Source organism: Crassostrea angulata, chromosome 3 (genome assembly GCF_025612915.1).
Source record: "Crassostrea angulata isolate pt1a10 chromosome 3, ASM2561291v2, whole genome shotgun sequence".
Classification (NCBI taxonomy): domain Eukaryota; kingdom Metazoa; phylum Mollusca; class Bivalvia; order Ostreida; family Ostreidae; genus Magallana; species Magallana angulata.
Genome location: NC_069113.1, coordinates 40,934,405 through 40,951,630, shown reverse-complemented (window position 1 = coordinate 40,951,630; position 17,226 = coordinate 40,934,405). Strand labels below are relative to the sequence as shown.

The 17,226-nt window shown below is 34.3% G+C and overlaps 3 protein-coding genes across 6 annotated transcripts; 2 read left to right on the top strand and 1 right to left on the bottom strand.

Moving 5' to 3' along the window:
- Nucleotides 1–8: 8 nt before the first annotated feature.
- LOC128178126 (N-methyl-L-tryptophan oxidase-like) lies at nt 9–3,918 on the bottom strand. The gene is made up of 6 exons (XM_052845147.1): nt 3,778–3,918; nt 3,003–3,147; nt 2,355–2,859; nt 2,148–2,266; nt 1,723–1,869; nt 9–259 (listed from the first exon to the last, which is right to left on the bottom strand). The coding sequence occupies exons 1-6, from the start codon at nt 3,886–3,888 to the stop codon at nt 9–11; spliced, it is 1,278 nt and encodes a 425-aa protein (XP_052701107.1). The 5' UTR covers nt 3,889–3,918.
- On the top strand, nt 3,822–9,208 carry LOC128178128 (temptin-like). Of its 3 annotated transcripts, none has more exons than XM_052845150.1 (4): nt 3,822–3,958; nt 6,751–6,887; nt 7,734–7,947; nt 8,425–9,208. In XM_052845150.1, coding segments are annotated over exons 1-4 (411 nt in total). In that variant the 5' UTR covers nt 3,822–3,957; the 3' UTR covers nt 8,484–9,208. The 3 variants fall into 3 exon arrangements, with proteins under 3 accessions (XP_052701110.1, XP_052701111.1, XP_052701109.1); XM_052845151.1 differs by lacking the exon at nt 3,822–3,958 and adding an exon at nt 6,298–6,314; XM_052845149.1 differs by lacking the exon at nt 3,822–3,958 and having other exon boundaries at nt 6,650–6,887.
- Nucleotides 9,209–11,613: 2,405 nt separating this feature from the next.
- LOC128176250 (uncharacterized) lies at nt 11,614–16,271 on the top strand. Of its 2 annotated transcripts, none has more exons than XM_052842448.1 (2): nt 11,614–11,727; nt 12,441–16,271. In XM_052842448.1, exon 2 carries the CDS (start codon nt 12,469–12,471, stop codon nt 15,967–15,969), a length of 3,501 nt encoding a protein of 1,166 aa, XP_052698408.1. In that variant the 5' UTR covers nt 11,614–11,727; nt 12,441–12,468; the 3' UTR covers nt 15,970–16,271. The 2 variants fall into 2 exon arrangements, with proteins under 2 accessions (XP_052698408.1, XP_052698409.1); XM_052842449.1 differs by having other exon boundaries at nt 11,626–11,731.
- Nucleotides 16,272–17,226: the final 955 nt, after the last annotated feature.

Below are 17,226 nucleotides of genomic sequence, written 5' to 3'. Positions count from 1 at the left end.
TCACTGCCTCAAAGTTTACTTTGCCCACAGTCAGACTTTAACTTGGCACAAAACAAATCTTTGGGAACATCTATATCCCATTTCCCATTCATTAAGAGTTCTACAGCCAGTCTTCCAATTTCGTCACTGGATTTGGCAGCATATCCATTGCCAGCTATGGCTATTCCAAGCTGACGGTGAATTCTGTCTATATATGGTCTGTTGCTAGGGGCAACATCTACCACACAACTGTCGCCATGGTAGGAAAGTACCTTAACACCTGTCAAAAAGTTATGTATAAAATATAATGGTTACAAGGGTATGCAAAGCTAAATGTTTCACAGTATGTAACAAATTAGGACCAATACATCATACAATAGATTATTACATTAATTTGTAACAATGATTACCGGATGCTGTATAAATGATGTTGAATATAGAATCAAGATTTATCTTTCTTATTATTAGTTTAAGTCTAAGTTTTATATTCTTTTCAAAAACTGTGATTTGTCTTATTAGACTGTTCTTCATTTTTACAAAAACCTAAACTTGCTCACTCTTGGCCTTTGCTGCTTTTTATACTACATCAATTTGACTACATAGGTACTTTCAATTTCCTACACAGACTACATGCTAGTACCTCTGTCTGTATAAATTGAATGCCCATAATGCCTACTAGTAAATGAATTTGACTATTATGGACTACATTACTTTCACTTCCCACCTTGACTAAAAAAAATAGTACCTTTGCTTCCCAGCTTGACTACAAACAATATTAACTTGCTTGACTACCCTCCCATCCTTCGATTACATTATGTACTTTGATTACACTTGTGATCAAATTGAAATGACTAAAATATGTACCTTTGAATACACTTGTGATCATGTTACATTGACTACAATATGTATCTTTGACTACATTTGTGATTAAGTTACATCGACTACAGTGTGTACCTTTGAATACACTTGTGATTAAGTTACATTGACTACAATATGTATCTTTGACTACACTTGTGATCACGTTACATTGACTACAGTATGTACCTTTGACTACACTTGTGATTAAGTTACATTGACTACAATATGTACCTTTGAATACACTTGTGATCATGTTACATTGACTACAATATGTATCTTTGACTACATTTGTGATTAAGTTACATCGACTACAGTATGTACCTTTGAATACACTTGTGATTAAGTTACATTGACTACAATATGTATCTTTGACTACACTTGTGATCACGTTACATTGACTACAGTATGTACCTTTGACTACACTTGTGATTAAGTTACATTGACTACAATATGTACCTTTGAATACACTTGTGATCATGTTACATTGACTACAATATGTATCTTTGACTACATTTGTGATTAAGTTACATCGACTACAGTGTGTACCTTTGAATACACTTGTGATTAAGTTACATTGACTACAATATGTATCTTTGACTACACTTGTGATCACGTTACATTGACTACAGTATGTACCTTTGACTACACTTGTGATTAAGTTACATTGACTACAATATGTACCTTTGAATACACTTGTGATCATGTTACATTGACTACAATATGTATCTTTGACTACATTTGTGATTAAGTTACATCGACTACAGTGTGTACCTTTGAATACACTTGTGATTAAGTTACATTGACTACAATATGTACCTTTGAATACACTTGTGATCATGTTACATTGACTACAGTATGTACCGTAATCATGTTATTTTGACTTGCCTTTGACTACACTAGTGATCATGTCTGCCATTTGTCGCGTTAATTGAGCATCTGGACCCTGATCAAACCACCGCTTCATCTCAGGCCTTGTATGTAACAGCCTTGGGACCGAGTCGTGGGAATGACCAAGTTTTATGTAATACTTTCCTTGAAAGAAATATAAATAACCTTTAAAAACCCTCTACCTCATACTTTTATTTATGATTAATAAGAAATGCCATTTTCTTGGTATTTAAAAATTTTGAATAAAAATTCTTCTTAAAAAACGTTCGTATATTTAATATTTAACATATAAATGTTAATAATATCTTTTTGATTGACTTATGACATTTTGACTAGAACTTCTCAAAACACAGTATAACCAGTTATTATCAAAAACCGCATTGCAACTAAGCAAACAGAAAAATATAGATGTTGTAATGCACCATCAGAATAACGGATCGGGGGGAGCATGTAAAACACGACAGGTGCCCGGGGATCCACGGGGTAGTCCTTGTTCCAATCATCCCCTCCTTTACCAAAATAAAGCACAGACGGCATCGTTCTGAAGGGAAGAAATATGATCGATTATACAAGTGATCCGTGTTATGCAATATTTCGAGTTCCAGATGTATATTAAACCGAGAACATACTTTATTTTCTGGGCATCCTCTTCGCTAATCTCAATCTTAGTGACTGCAAGAGGAAACAGTTTGGTGTCCGGAGACACCTCGACCCCCAACAAATTTCTGAAAGCCGTAAACGCACCGGTGGCTACGAGGACTTTCCTGGCGAGAATTCGTCTGCCGTAATCGGTCGTAACTTCCATGACAGAGTCAGCGTCTGTGTTGGTATTAACAACTACACGAGTTACACTTCGAACCACCTCTTGAATGTGTTGGCAGCCGTTTTTCTCTGCAATGGCTATCTGGGCTTTAACGAGTCTTCTAGGACTTATATATCCCGCAAAATGCGACTCGAACACCGCCTCGTCTCTGTTTGAAATAGATAAGAATGGAAACTGAGAACGAACGTCTGCTCCACTCAACACTTGTGCGTTTATATGGTCTTTTTCCACGACGTCTTTTACTGCAGTGATATAGTTTCCACCTCGATCTCCAACTGACAGACAGCCGACATCTACAGCAAACTCAATCCCTGTTTTACGAGAACATAATAAAAAAATAATCTGCATAATCACAGTATAAGCGTATGGAAATCCAAATGTATAAAAATTACACTACAAACGTTAAAGTGTTGGTCCAAGAATAATTAAATCAAGCAAATTATTGGTCATGTACCAGACTCCTTGCTTATTTCGCTGTATCGTGGAATAGCCCTCTGTGCGAGTTTAGCCCAGACGGGGTCGGATGTTGATTGCATATAGATTCTTCCTTCGTCATAATGTCCACCGTAGATGTCTCTCTGGGAAGTTGACGATCGTTCCTGTAGGAATATGATCATGGTTTTGTTATACAAGTACATGTATATGCCTTTCGAACAGTTTGATCACGTTTCCTCATCAACAGTGTCCTCTAATGTTAGGGACAACTACTTAGTTGGTAAAACTCATTTGGAAATTTTAAAGTGCCTATTCATTAATTACTAACGATTAACAGCATCTACAGCATGCCATTGATACATGTATAAGATCCTTCCGAAGTTTCTTGTTTGTAGAAAAAAAAATTGAAACCTCCAATCTGAAACCGAACTGAAGCTATCCGCAAATTGTTTTGTATGAGCTTTCGCTTCTGTGTTTGATAAGAGTTTTCGTGATCGATTGATAAGAGCTTTTTTAAATAGTTTGTTATAAATGTGATTTGTCGGGCAATTCCATTAATTAAGGATGATGGCCATATAGAGCAAGTGTTTGCATGCTTATGTAATGATATTATGTAGAATTAATGAACCTTGTTACATATCAACAATAATACTAGTATACATGCATGTATATACATGTATGAAAGCATTGTGCATTTGTATTCGTCTTTGAATTCATAGTTGCCACATATATTTAATTCTCTAAAAATAAATCCGCCATTTTCTGTGGAAATACTGCAAGCCTCGGGGACTTACCTTTCCCGTTGGCTCATCTGGACCAACCAGACACACGGATGAGGACCTTGATGCGTGTTTAGCGGCCGCGGAACCGATTAGACCCGCCCCTACAACACACAGATCAAACATGCTGAATGGAAACCTCCCTCAAGATACTCGCTACCAACTGAGAACCGTGAAGAACAACTGGGGTCAAAAAGTAAGAGCCTGAAGATAAGACATGTCTTATCCCTCTAATTATTTACCTACATATATTCACTGTAAATGTATGTATATTATACATGTTTATATTATACATGTAGTGTCAGTGTACGACTTTTCTTTTAATATATTTCATCGCTTGCAACAAAGAGAGTGTAAATTTGAAAGATTAATGAATATTTTAGCGTATGTATACATTAAATTTTTATCATTCTTCCACGATCTTTAAATCAAGTGTGTTGTCGTTCTACAAAAGTATTACTTATTTGTGCAGCTGATTGATTGAAAACTTTCTTGATCAATCATGACATAATTCATGTGTTTAATTTATGATTAAAAGCAACGTGCCTTAAATAAAGAGTGTCTTCAATTGTAACTTGACGCTCCTGACACGATTGATGTGTTGACGGAATACGCTGTCTACATATTAAAACTTTATATCCATAACGAGAAAAACATACCGGTAATTTACCGGTATTTATGCTATTTTTCATCTAAACAAATAAACTTAATAAAGATGATAATAATGCAATTCTTTTTATATACATCTAATTCAGTTATATATTTTTACCTGTTTACGGCAACCAGTCATAATTGAAGCAGAACCTTATAAACGCAGCAAGGGGGCTTGTCCAATCAGTAATTTTGTCAGATTCAAATCAGGAATCTAAGTTTTGGTAAAGGAAACTTGTGTTATATATATATATATATATATATATATATATATATATATATATATATATATATATATATATATATATATATATATATATATATATATATATATATATATATATATTAGTGAATCGTTTAACATTGTTCTTTTATATTACTTAAATATTTGCATTTGATAATGTCAAATCGTTCAAAAATACGACCTGTCCCGTGAAAAAGTTCACACGGAAATATCTGAGGGTTCCTAACAGAAAATATACATGTATTTACAAATGTAAATTTTAAAATTTTATTTGATGCCTTGTGGCAACGCACTTTGAAAAAGTTACGCACTTTGGGACCACCAAATCAACGCATTTTATCTTTTTTTTTAAAGTGCGTTAAATTTGGGACCAAGCTAACCCATATTGAAAAAAAATTCAAAGTGCGTTATGTAGGTACATCAACGTGTTTTTATCGTGTTATTATCGATACACTTGACTTCTAACGCACTTTTAAATCACGAATTCTGGAATTGTTGAAAGTATGATGATTTGTTAACATTAGTGAATCTCATTTACCGTGTTTGAGAACGTGGATGGGGTTTGCATGTGTTGGGGGGAGGGGGGGGGCCAAAGATACAGGTCAATTACCAGTACATTATTTAATTGATTACAGGAAAAAGGTTTCCCACTCGTCATTTTTCCTTTCAAAGTATATGATATTCAGCAACTTGGAGTCAACGTTAAAGTATGCTTTGTCGTGAAATAAACACAGTGATGTTGAAAAAAACCGAGCTGGCCAAAGAACAATTTCCCCAAATGGTATGTTAAAGAATCTGTAAGTGTTTCCACATAAACCCATTTAAAATTATAATCAAATATATCGACACTTCATTATGAAAAAAGTTTACATTGAAAAGCATTATTTAAGTATACACAAAAAAAAGCATTAGGGGATGGGTTTTTTTCCTCTCGCACTTTAGGTCTAAAAAATCATAATGTTTTCGTAAAAACAAAACGTACGCATCATTCTTTCACATGATTTTATTTACAAGAACATTCAATTGAAGCCAGTAGAAAAATGTTATACATTGATCTCCATTATCAATATATATAAATCATTTTCGTTTCTGGCATAGCCCAATGTCCAGATAAGAAGCAAATTTGTGGAATACAAAAAAAAAAGGAAAAGACATTTGCAGTTTATGTCATATCTTCATAATTCAAATCTCCCGAGTTATTTTTCATGTGTTTATTGTCAAACTACATGTACGTAAGCTAATGAGAAAATATAAATATTCTAATCGAGAAACTGATTATCAAGTTAGCTGAGAATGCCTTGGGCTCAATTTTAAAAAAAATAGTATAATCCCATTGAGCTAAGCAAGGTTAAAACAATCATTTATTGTATATAAAAATATCAATTATTTCGACTAAACCTTGAACATTTTTTTCAAAGTTCGTTAATATCTGATTCAACGCACTTTGAAAAAAAAATATATGTATTTTAAAGTGCGTTGACTTGGTCCCGAAGTTAAAGCAATTTGAAAAAAGCAATTTCATAGTGCGTTGTAACAATGCCTGTTATTATCAATATTGAACTACAAATTTTGATTTTGAAGAATCTAAATTTGGTAAAGGACAGCGCGTTTCATTAAGGACAAAGAAACTGACGTCAACAATAGTAAACTAAGAAGAGTAGGTATTTTTAGTTACAAAGATCCAATATACACAAAAATATGTTAAATGTTTTAAATATATACGTTGTTGACGGTGCCTTGTAGGTTAAACTAATAAAAAAAAAATCATTCTCCTCTTTTTCGACAGTGTTTTTTCTCTTTCGTTCGTTACTAATGTTGAATACAATTAGAAAACAATTATACAGGTGTCAAAATTATTATAAACGGCCCTCAAATGTGTGGCTTTATACACACCAGTAATTAATGGCTGTTCATCATTTCAACAATGAAGGAGGAACTGGGCTGAATCGTGACGTCACACGAGATTGACGTGTGGTGCCCCGGGATTTTCTATTTTTAAGTTACTGACAAACTTTATTTTACCTTTGTAATCGGACAGTATAGATCAGACAACATGCTGATTTCAATCTTTCTGGGAACTTTGTTGTTTACAGTGGCGCACTTTCTGCCAAGTTACAAGAATCTGATTCTAAATGGTAACAATGTTCCCGACCCCTGCTGCCCTAGACGTACCTGGGGTCGAGTTGGACACAGCTCTCCAAACTCTAGGGACCTTAACAACTTCGGCAGAGTAAGTTTTTTCTTAAGTTTTCAAGTAGCCAAAAACGTTTTAAAATCATTCTCATTTATCATTATTATTTATTTTTTGATAACTTTTTCTTTATCGCAATCTGCTAGATTTTCATTTATTTTTGGAAAAGTTTTCCCAAAAAAATGATTAAATAAATGAATAATTATAATAAATAAGTTAAAGAAAAAATAGCAATTATCTTTGTTACCATTATCACATTTTTTTCCCTTTTCTTTTACATCTTTTATTTTGATTGTGTGGTGCGAGTTTTTTTTTCAATAAAAGATTTCATTTTACAATATTAAACTTCCTTTATGGTGAAGAAATTCATAGTCGCAAGCCACGGGTTTTGTGTTCATTCTAGTTTGCGGAAATTGAAAGGACACAAAACTGGCCGTGGCATGCGACAATGATAGAAATTACACTAGCTTGTGTTAATTTAACGTTTGTTTCTAGTATATTTGATGGTAATGCATCACAACAATTTGTACGTTCGATCCTCTTCCGTGTGGAGAGAACTATACGAGCTCCAGATTGTGGATTGAGACGATGGGATTTTCGTCTTTTAGTCGTATCTCAGTTTAAAACTGGTCAAAAACTAAAATAATTTTGCAACCAACCCCTCCCCCCCCCACCCCATCAAGCAACTGTAAATACGGTATATGGTTTGAAAAAAAAACATTGATTTAAAAAAAACAACCCACACACAATCATTTCTAATATTCAACATATCTACCAAAAGATTCTTTTTATTTACGAAAAATTCAAAATAACATGCCTGTTTAATCAAGATAAATGTTTTATAATTCACGGACTGACGGAATTTTTTGGGTTAATTTTCTCCAGGACTTCCAGAGGAACGGCCACAAGTTTACCGAGGAGCTCTGTTTAGCGGATTCTGACAGAGACGGGGTCCCCAATGGAGTGGAACTCGGTCTAAATACTACCAGACACAACATACAGACTCTCTGTCAATTTGTCGCCTCCTATACATTTAACGCCAAACTGATCAATTTCTTGGAAAGGAAAAGTTTGTTGGGAAGGCCCATCGGACATCCGGGTAAGAAAGGTGTTTCGTCATCAATCTCACACACGGAAATACCGTGCAGTGTAAGAAACATGTATAATGTGTCAATTCATGGCCTTTGATCTGAATTCGTGAATCGGGAGAATAATCGTGCAACAATTGCCACTCGCGATCATGCGTCAATCATATATCAATCAACATGCGTTTTAAACCTGTCGATTTTTTGGGGGGAATTCAATTTCTTCAGAATGTATGGACATGCACCGAACACTGTACAGACCAGTTCGTCCTTGACAATGATGCCTGTAGGCTTCGAAAAATTAATTAATCTATTTCTGTCTTCTTCAGCATTTTTTAAATCTGAGTATATGTGACCGAAACAAGACACCAACCAAAAAAAAAGACCTATATTTTTTTAAACTTAATTTTGGACGCTTTAATAATATTATCAATATACAACCTATGAAAGATTACACAAAATTTGCATAATTCTGTCATTTATTTTTCTAGGCATTTGTGACCAGAACAGCTGTCCACCAAATTTACGATACCGATGCGGACGATGCTAAACGGCGTGAAAAAGTAAAAAATGACGAGGTCAAAAGGGGACCGGATTCAGTTATATTTTTTATATGACTAGTTAAACGTTCTTGAGCTTTGCGATTAATGTGGAAATATAGGGGAGGGGTGGTACTGTAATATTTACCTTAAGTTGGTTCTTTTTATTGTTTGCTTTTGTTTTATTTATTTTACATGGTTGGTAAATAAAAAAATTAATCATTACAGCTAATTAACTGGGTTTTTTTTTAATTTATTCTTACCAAAACGAGGTATGTTTTGGTTATGTATGTGGTTTGATGAATGAAAATATACATCATTGTGCTGAAAATGACAAATTTTCTGAAAACAGTTCTGTGAAAAGCGTATAAACGGGCCATTTATAATTACAGAGGTATTGGTTCATTAGTATTCAAATCATCACACTGTGGTTTCTATTATATAGGCGGAAATACTGACAAAGATAGCACTTGTAATAGGTCATGTGAATCAAAATAAAAACCAAGTGCCCCTTATTGTCATAAATTGTCATTATTTAGTATATACACAATTGCAATCAGTGTGGTTGTAGGTAAAGATAATTCCTGTTTTCACACTACAATATACATGCATGTGCATGTAATAGTGTTATGTCACCACTTCGAATAAGTTGTCAACGCTGAAGAGTGTATTTTACACCTTTTGGTGTATTTTTAAAGTTGTATTTTTAAATAAAAATCATTTATTATAAAGTGTTTGAGTTAATTTGTTAATTGATAATTACCTACAAAAATTACTACCATAAAACAATTCCACGTCATCCAGTAAGACAGTTATTCAGCAGTATAGGAGAAAGTATTTAGTGTGTATAAAAATGTATACAAAGCTTTCAATCCAAATACTTTGTTTTCTTCAGAGAGGGAAATATACATCATCACATGAAATCACTTTTCACCGAAACTGACAGTATATAAAGCCTAAAAGGCGGTCCCAACCCCCATCACATCTCGGGGTTTCTGTCCGTTAGAAATCTAGTTAACTAACGGAGAGGAAAACCCTTTCAGACTAGTTTTCCAACAGTACTCTTGATACGAAATTGAATAATACATGTATATAATTATCCCCCTTTTTTTTTATAAAATCTAAATCTAACTTCGTTTATTTCGTAGCACAGGAATACAAGGTGTTCATTTTTAGCCGGGCTCTGCTGAAAGCAGAGTCCTGGGCTGCGTTCAAGATCGTAGCATCTAGCCTAGCCGCTAGGTCGTAGATATCGAGGTCTATTGAACTAGGTCTCAAATTATGTCTCTCAGAGAGAGAGAGAGAGAGAGAGAGAGAGAGAGAGAGAGAGAGAGAGAGAGAGAGAGAGAGATTTTCAGTGTTTACTACACAGTATCAGTATGCATAAAGACACGCCAGAAGAGCCCGGCTTTCATTACTTCAGTACTTTATTTTCTAGTAAGTTGGAGTGCCTGTGGATAGTAAATAATAAAAGATCCACACAATTAACAAAACGTGGCGATGATGGGGAAATGGGGGGTATTTTTGGAAAGGGGGGGGGCCGGTGGGGGAGGGTAAACAATAATTAAAAAAAAACCACTTATATTCGTAATGTGAAAATTTTGAAGCAATTGACTGGAAAAAAGAAACACATTTATTAATTATGCAAGTCGGTTATCCCATTTTACATACACAATACAATTTGAGTACAAAATGCTCACGTGGCAATTTGACCCTGTGTCTCATTTATTTATTTTCTTGTAAAATACGGCCATGAATATGAAAGGCATTGCCATTTGATCATTTGATAACTCGTTCAGTAAATACACTGTATATAGTTGCGGAAATACCGTTCTAATCCACATAATATATTATTGTTAGATTGACAACTTGTTTTCTCGACAAAATAAGTTATCAATATTTTGGCCTCCTTGCAATTATATGGAATGATTATTTAAAATATTCTTCATTATTCAAATAACGGGTTTTAAGAATTAATCATATTTTACAGGTGCCGACAATGAGTTTTTTTTATCGAGTAAAAAGATAATGGTATTTATATGTCTATCAAACATGTACATGTTTTGAATTTTTAACATAAATCACAGGTAGTTACGAAAAAAATCTTCAAACGACTTTCATATACTGTCTTATAAAAAAATGAATTTAGGAGGAGATCCTCAACACCTCTGGGCGTGTAAACAAAGAAGATGGGGGAACAAAATAGCGCAAATGCCCATTTGGTTTAGTCATAAAATACAATTTCAAATTTAATTTTTTCCAACTAAATATACTTGATAATGTTATAATACAAGTTAACAAAAGCACAATTTTTAACTATACTCAGTTTTGAATATATTAACAAACGATAAGAAAAAAATAAATTTAAAAGTTTTGGTGGTATCGAACCCATAATCTAAAAGCCCGCCATATCAGTCACAACAAACTCCATTGTTGAATGATATATTCAAACACGAATTTTTCGGACTTGTAGCATTTTCTAAAGCGTTCAATTGTTGGTATACAAAATGGTATTCTCAACTTTTTGTTGATTGAAATCAAATGAAATTAATTTCCTTTAAACCTAATATACACAATGACAAAAATATGGAGCCCAGACTCACTCTATCAAAGAAAAGACATTATAGTTCTAAAATTGACACTATTTGGGGGTTATGACACGCATACGCCAGTTTAAATCAACCTATTTAACATATCTAAGGGTTATAAATCGATGTTATGGTGGTAAATATACATGTACATTGTTTTCAATAATTTAGAAAGACATTTTGAGATTTGTTCAAATATTAATTTTATAGTATCTTATCTATCCTCATATAGGCAGTTTACACGCCTTATTCACCCATCTTTTTTGTTAAAATTAAATTTTGGAGGAGTTGCCCACCCCCTACTTTAATTCAGTTGAGGGAGTATTTAAAAATATTATTGGGAAATTAACATAATTAACCTTAAAATGGATATGGAAGTTTCAATTACTTCGCCACCCTGTGCCTTCTGAATCCAAAAGCCTTTCGATAAAAATTATTTCAAGAAAGACAACCAATAATCAAACTTGAAAAACAACTGCAATATGTTAGATCTACAAGGTCCGCGTAATGCGGAAATATTTTTTCTTAGCATTAGGCACTTTGTATTTATCGACTCGGTGGAAGTTTCCTGTAAAAATTCTGCCAACCGTACGAACTGACACCAGACCTGTGTTGGCTTCCCCAGTAGATAAATAAGCGGGCATATTTCTGATTGCTGACCTTTAATGTAGGTAAATTGTAATGAGCAATAATTTGATGTATTTTTTGGTATTTATCAATCTGAAGATGTTTTCACACGCATGAACCCTGCAAGTAGTAACATACACAAGAAGGAAGTTTGCAACACTAGTCTGCTAGCATATAAAATAGTTTGTCCAAAAAAGCACAAAGAATTAAATACTGATTAAACTGATAAAATGCTATTTTTGTCTATGATCAATTAATTTTGATATGGAAAAATGTGTACTGTAAATCGTCTTATTATTCAAATTTGGTTGGCATTAAAAAATTAGAGGAGAGTATAGCAATTCAGTTTTATTTACTGCGTTGTAACTTACAAAGGAAGAATGGTTGCCATTGTTGATGAATACTGAAAGTGAATATTTGTTGGGATATATTTTTGTACCAATCAGAAGTAAACTTTTTGTAAAATGCTGACTTTGCTTATTTTGTTAAGTACGTGCACATCAGAGCTGGGGGATTACTAGTGAGCATTGGTTTACAGATACCGGTATCTTGTTTTTATGTATTTTGACAAGTACCTTTGGCTCATATGTCAGTGATATGGTTTTAGTGAATGAAGAATTGATTGACACATGAATATAGTGGCATGTTTAGTACATGATTAACACATACATGTATTTTAAATCAAAGCAGTAAATTTAAAATAATTTGGTAAAAAAAATTCAAAAGCATTTTTCCCCTTTATTTTGTATGTAGGTTTACAAGAAAGAAGAACATCTAATGAATGATGGAAGATGATGATGATTTTCCAAAGACAGTAATCCTAGGTGATCCAGCGAAGAACAGCAAGATTAAGATACAGTGGGCAGACAACTCATTTAGAGTTGGTGCTGGACTTCAAATAAAACAAGAAACTGAGCTGGATTCATTAACGAATGAAAATGGATCATCTATACAGACTACAAATAAAGGTGGATCTAAACTAGTATCTATCCTCAACAAGCCAAATACTAGTAAATTGCCAAAGAAAGAAAATGAAAATGGAAAGATGGAAACCACCTCCACTGAAATAAAGAAGGAATTGGATCAACAAGAGCTTATTCCCCATAATCAAAATGTATTGTCAGAGAAATGTGTTTCAAGTATTGCTGGTTCAGACCAAGAGTTGCAGGCAGTTAAGCATGGATCAGAAAAGACTTGTTCTAGAGAAGATAAAATTGCAGAGAGTGGAGCAGACAGTTGTAAAGAAGAAATTTTGGCTGATGAAATGGATAAAGGAAATGGAAATACTATGATTGATAAAGAATTTGCTGATGTTTCTACTAAAAAATCAAATTGTTCCTCACAAAGCAGCGAAACCAAAATAAAAGATGAACCAGAAAAAACAAAATCTTGGGTGTCTATTCTGAAAAAAATAGGCAATGCAGGTTCTTCATCATGTGATACTTCAGTTTCATCAGCATCAATTTCTAAGATGAAAGACATTATATTGCCTATAGTGAATTTGGACTCAGACCTGAGTTCTTTAGTTATATTAGCAAGCAAACAGCAAAACTCTCAGCAACCCCAGATCACCATGCAACAAAGCCAGGCAGAGGAGCTTCATGGTAAATCTGTGTTAGGGAGTACTCCGTCATCTGATGAGAAGAAAGCTCTAAACAAGAAGAAGATCTACTCGGTATCTTTGTTAAACATGTTAAACCAAGCTCCTCTTTCTAAAGGATTTAAGCCTCGATTAGTTCAGTCGCACGAAATTGAAAGATATTTGACACCCAAACCGACCAACACTAAAAAGTCCGCTACTTTGATTTCATTACTTAATGGCAAAACTTTCTCTTCAGCAATGTCTATTGACGACAAAAATGGAGAATGTTCTAGTAAACCGAACACATCATGTGGAAAGTCTGATACTTCTGCTAATGACAAAAAGATTTTGAAAAGGAGACTAAACAGTAAAGAGTCCAATGTTTCAAAACCAAATAAAAGAAGGCGACCCATGAAGAAAGATGAAATGGAATCTGATTTCTATGATGAATTTTTCTTAAATTCTGCATTGGATTATGATACTAGTAATGAAATGGAACCAGACATTGTCTCCCGGGATGAAAAGAACTACTTCGATAAGTTCATCGAAAAAGAAGACAGCAACCCGGAACATCATTCTGTTGAGCGCGAAAGTATTGAGAGGTGTGGTATACAGAAATCTGGTAGAGTTGAAACACCAAACTATTTTGTCGTCAAGCAAGAGGTCCTTGATCCAGACTATGGAGATGTTTCATCAATTCCTTTTTCAGATGTAGAAAATACAGTAGAAAATCCCACAGAGAAATCAATAAAAGAGGAGATCTGTGATTCAGAGTATGGGGATGTCCCAGAAGATTTTGCCTCAAATGTCGAAAATGCATTGACTCGTATTATGCAAGGAAGCTCTATGATAAAGTCAGTTTCTAAACCAAAATGTGAAAAAGTACAAGTGGATTCACTGACAAATGTAGAAAATGAAGAATCAAGGAATTCTTTTAAAACTTTGTCCGTCAAAAAAGAGGTGTGTTATCCTGAATACGATGACAGTCACATGTTTGGAAAACCTGATAATGAAATGAGGGATGTGACTGACCAATCGGTACCAATTATTAAACAGGAGGTAATAGAGTCAGAAACGGACAGATTACCTCCAGTATTATCACCAAAGAAGGAAGTGAATGATTCCAATTATGAAGACTACAGTGACGAGAATCATGATGCCCCACCTGTCTTAGAAAAGGAATGCTATCCATCAACTGATGAAGATACAAGCTCACAAACACAGTCCAAAGAGTTTACAAATCTTGCAGAATCCAAGCAAACTAGCTCTAGCGGAGATAGATGTCTTATTTGCAAAGAAATACTTACATGCCATATTTGTGATGCTGCATTTCAGAGTACAGAAGACTATAATGTTCATAAGGCTCTGCACTTTGGGCAGCGAGTAATATCAGCTTCACAGAGTAAGAAATTGCTCATCCTAAAACCAGAAAATGTTCCATGGGACAAGTACCGTCGAAAACATAAATGTGAATTTTGTGATAAGGCTTTTAATCGCCCATCCAATTTAAAAGAGCATGTTCGGATCCATACTGGCCACTATCCCCATAAGTGTCAAATGTGTGGGAAAGGATTTCATACCAGACGTAGATTTTTGACGCACATGGTCCGACATGAGGAAGAAGAGGAAAAGTTAGAATTTGTCTGTACCCCAGTATCAAGAGAAGATCCTCAACCAGTAAAGAAAACTGTAGGAGAAAAGTCTGGCAACAGAGTGAGAAAAACTAGCCATCCCCCAAGACAGAATGCAAAAGAAGAGGAGGAAAACACAGACATCCTATTCCAGAAAATGTCTACTAGTATATCTCTTCAATCAGACAAAGCCTCTTTCAGTTCACCTCTATGTAGAAAATATGTTTGCAGTATTTGCAGTGAAAGCTTTGAGCAGGTGACCAAGTATAGAATTCACAAGATGGAACATCGTGGTGAAAGTCCACATTCCTGTAAAACCTGTAAGAAGTTGTTTTCTTGTAAGTCAGACCTTGTGAGGCATGAAGCAGCCCACTCCACCTTAAAGCCACACACCTGTAGGATTTGTGGGAAATCTTTTAAACGTCCCAATGCACTGAATGATCATATGAGTTTGCATAGCTATGTGGAGAGACTTTCATTTTTAAAATCTGTGGATAGTCCAGCAGATAAACTGGAGCCTGATGTCAATGCAGTTGTGAAAAGTCTTACAGAGTCAAATAGTCAAGCAAGTAATTCAAAGAAAAGAGAGGAAACGCTTTACACAGAAGATGGACAGAAAATGGTAAATGGTAAATTCTACTGTAAGGAGTGTAATCTTTCTTTTAGTGCAAGGAGGGAGTACTCTATTCACAGATTCCAGCACAATGGAGGCCAGCCACATCACTGTGAAATCTGCAACAAAATATTTGCATTTAAGTCAGATTATATTCGTCATTTGGCTACTCACATAGGGAGAAAACCGCATGTTTGCCATTTATGCAACAGTACATTTTCCAGAAAGTATTATCTTAAAAAACATATGGAGAAGCACAAGGACACACTAATTGGTTTAAAGGGGAAGTTAAAGAAGGCTAATCAAGAAAAATTTGAAATAGAAATCGACAATGCAGAAAGGTGTTCCAGTGATGCCTGCAGCGAAAGTGAACCGGAAAGCATGAACCAAACTGGAAAATTGGAAACCAGTTATGATGAAAATGGAGCAATGTTTTTGGTTGTGACTGATTGTTAATGTGAAAAGTGATTTTTAAACAAGATGAACAGAAGAAATTAATTTTTCAAAATCAGTCAGAGAAATATGCAATATACATGTATGTACATAAATTGAGTTACGATAGTTTCGAAGAAAATCAGGCAGATTTTAAATTATTTAGTTTGTGAATTATTTCAAGTGTCTTCTTAATTATTTTTAATTTTTAGGGATATAAAGAAATATTCATTACATGTAATGGTCAAAGTAAAGTTAATATTAATTGTGGTCTGTAATATTGGTAATCATTTTCTTTTCTTTCATCAGCAAGTAATTAAAATATTTAAATTATTTTTAAAGTGTTATATATACATGTAGTTTGGCTTTTGCTCTCACAAAATGATTGGATGTGCTTTAAAATGATTTGTCTTCTGCCCATGCACCTGTCTATCCATCCAACATCACTCGTTTGAAGTTTCCACTTGGCCAAATTAAACTGCCCATTTAATTAATCAAAGGGGCATGACCACAATTTTGGTCAAAATTTTTCATTTTTAATACTGTAATTACAGTGCTTTTGTAAGGCATTTTAAATAGTTGACCAAAATGTGCTCGTCAATCATCCAGTTATAAGCAAGATGCAGAGCTGACATTTTTGTGTTATGTGTAAACAATACCAGGGACGTATATACGTCCCTGATTTTACTAATAGTGAATTGGATTTCATTGTTCTACTCCCCCGCGCGATGTTTTCCGAACATCGACTCTCCCCTACGTTACCGTTACATCTAAACAGAAAATGTCTTGATTATTCATTTTTTCCTAAGGTTTGTTAAGATTTGATTATTGCACTTACAAGGTTGATCATTTGTTCGCCTGTTTCAACTGTCTGTATCCCAAAGTAAGTCGTATATTTTACAAATCATGCATATTTAGATCACCCGATCACCGTGAATTTGAAATCTGTCAAATAGTTTCGAAGTGTTTGAGACTTTTTGGAAATACTTCTTATAAATACCTACAAAAGGCGTGACCTAAATTCCTTCGGTCTTCGAAGCGAAGAAAATCGACTCCCCCATGCGTTGAAATCGACTGCCACCTACTTTTTGTCGACTCCCCCGCGTTAGGGGTTGTTAACAGTGATACCGGTATATTAAAATTAAATTGTCTATAAAGTTCAAATGTGTGTATACAAATGATGTTTCTATCCTGTATATGTAATTTATAATTGAATCTATTCCATTAACTGACTTGCATTCTACATGTAAGAAGCATTTTTTAAAAGAGTACAATGCAGTA

What these genes read in the sequence shown, in the direction of transcription:
- LOC128178128 (XM_052845149.1), top strand. Translation starts at nt 6,711, where the DNA reads ATGCTGATTTCAATCTTTCTGGGAACTTTGTTGTTTACAGTGGCGCAC. An exon ending in ACCTTAACAACTTCGGCAGA is followed by an intron (nt 6,888 to 7,733) that starts GTAAGTTTTTTC and finishes AATTTTCTCCAG; the next exon opens with GACTTCCAGAGGAACGGCCA. An exon ending in AAGGCCCATCGGACATCCGG is followed by an intron (nt 7,948 to 8,424) that starts GTAAGAAAGGTG and finishes TTATTTTTCTAG; the next exon opens with GCATTTGTGACCAGAACAGC.
- LOC128178126 (XM_052845147.1), bottom strand. Translation starts at nt 3,888, where the DNA reads ATGTTTGATCTGTGTGTTGTAGGGGCGGGTCTAATCGGTTCCGCGGCC. An exon ending in CGAAATAAGCAAGGAGTCTG is followed by an intron (nt 2,860 to 3,002) that starts GTACATGACCAA and finishes CTCGTAAAACAG; the next exon opens with GGATTGAGTTTGCTGTAGAT. An exon ending in GATCACTAGTGTAGTCAAAG is followed by an intron (nt 260 to 1,722) that starts GCAAGTCAAAAT and finishes ACTTTTTGACAG; the next exon opens with GTGTTAAGGTACTTTCCTAC.
- LOC128176250 (XM_052842448.1), top strand. Translation starts at nt 12,469, where the DNA reads ATGATGGAAGATGATGATGATTTTCCAAAGACAGTAATCCTAGGTGAT.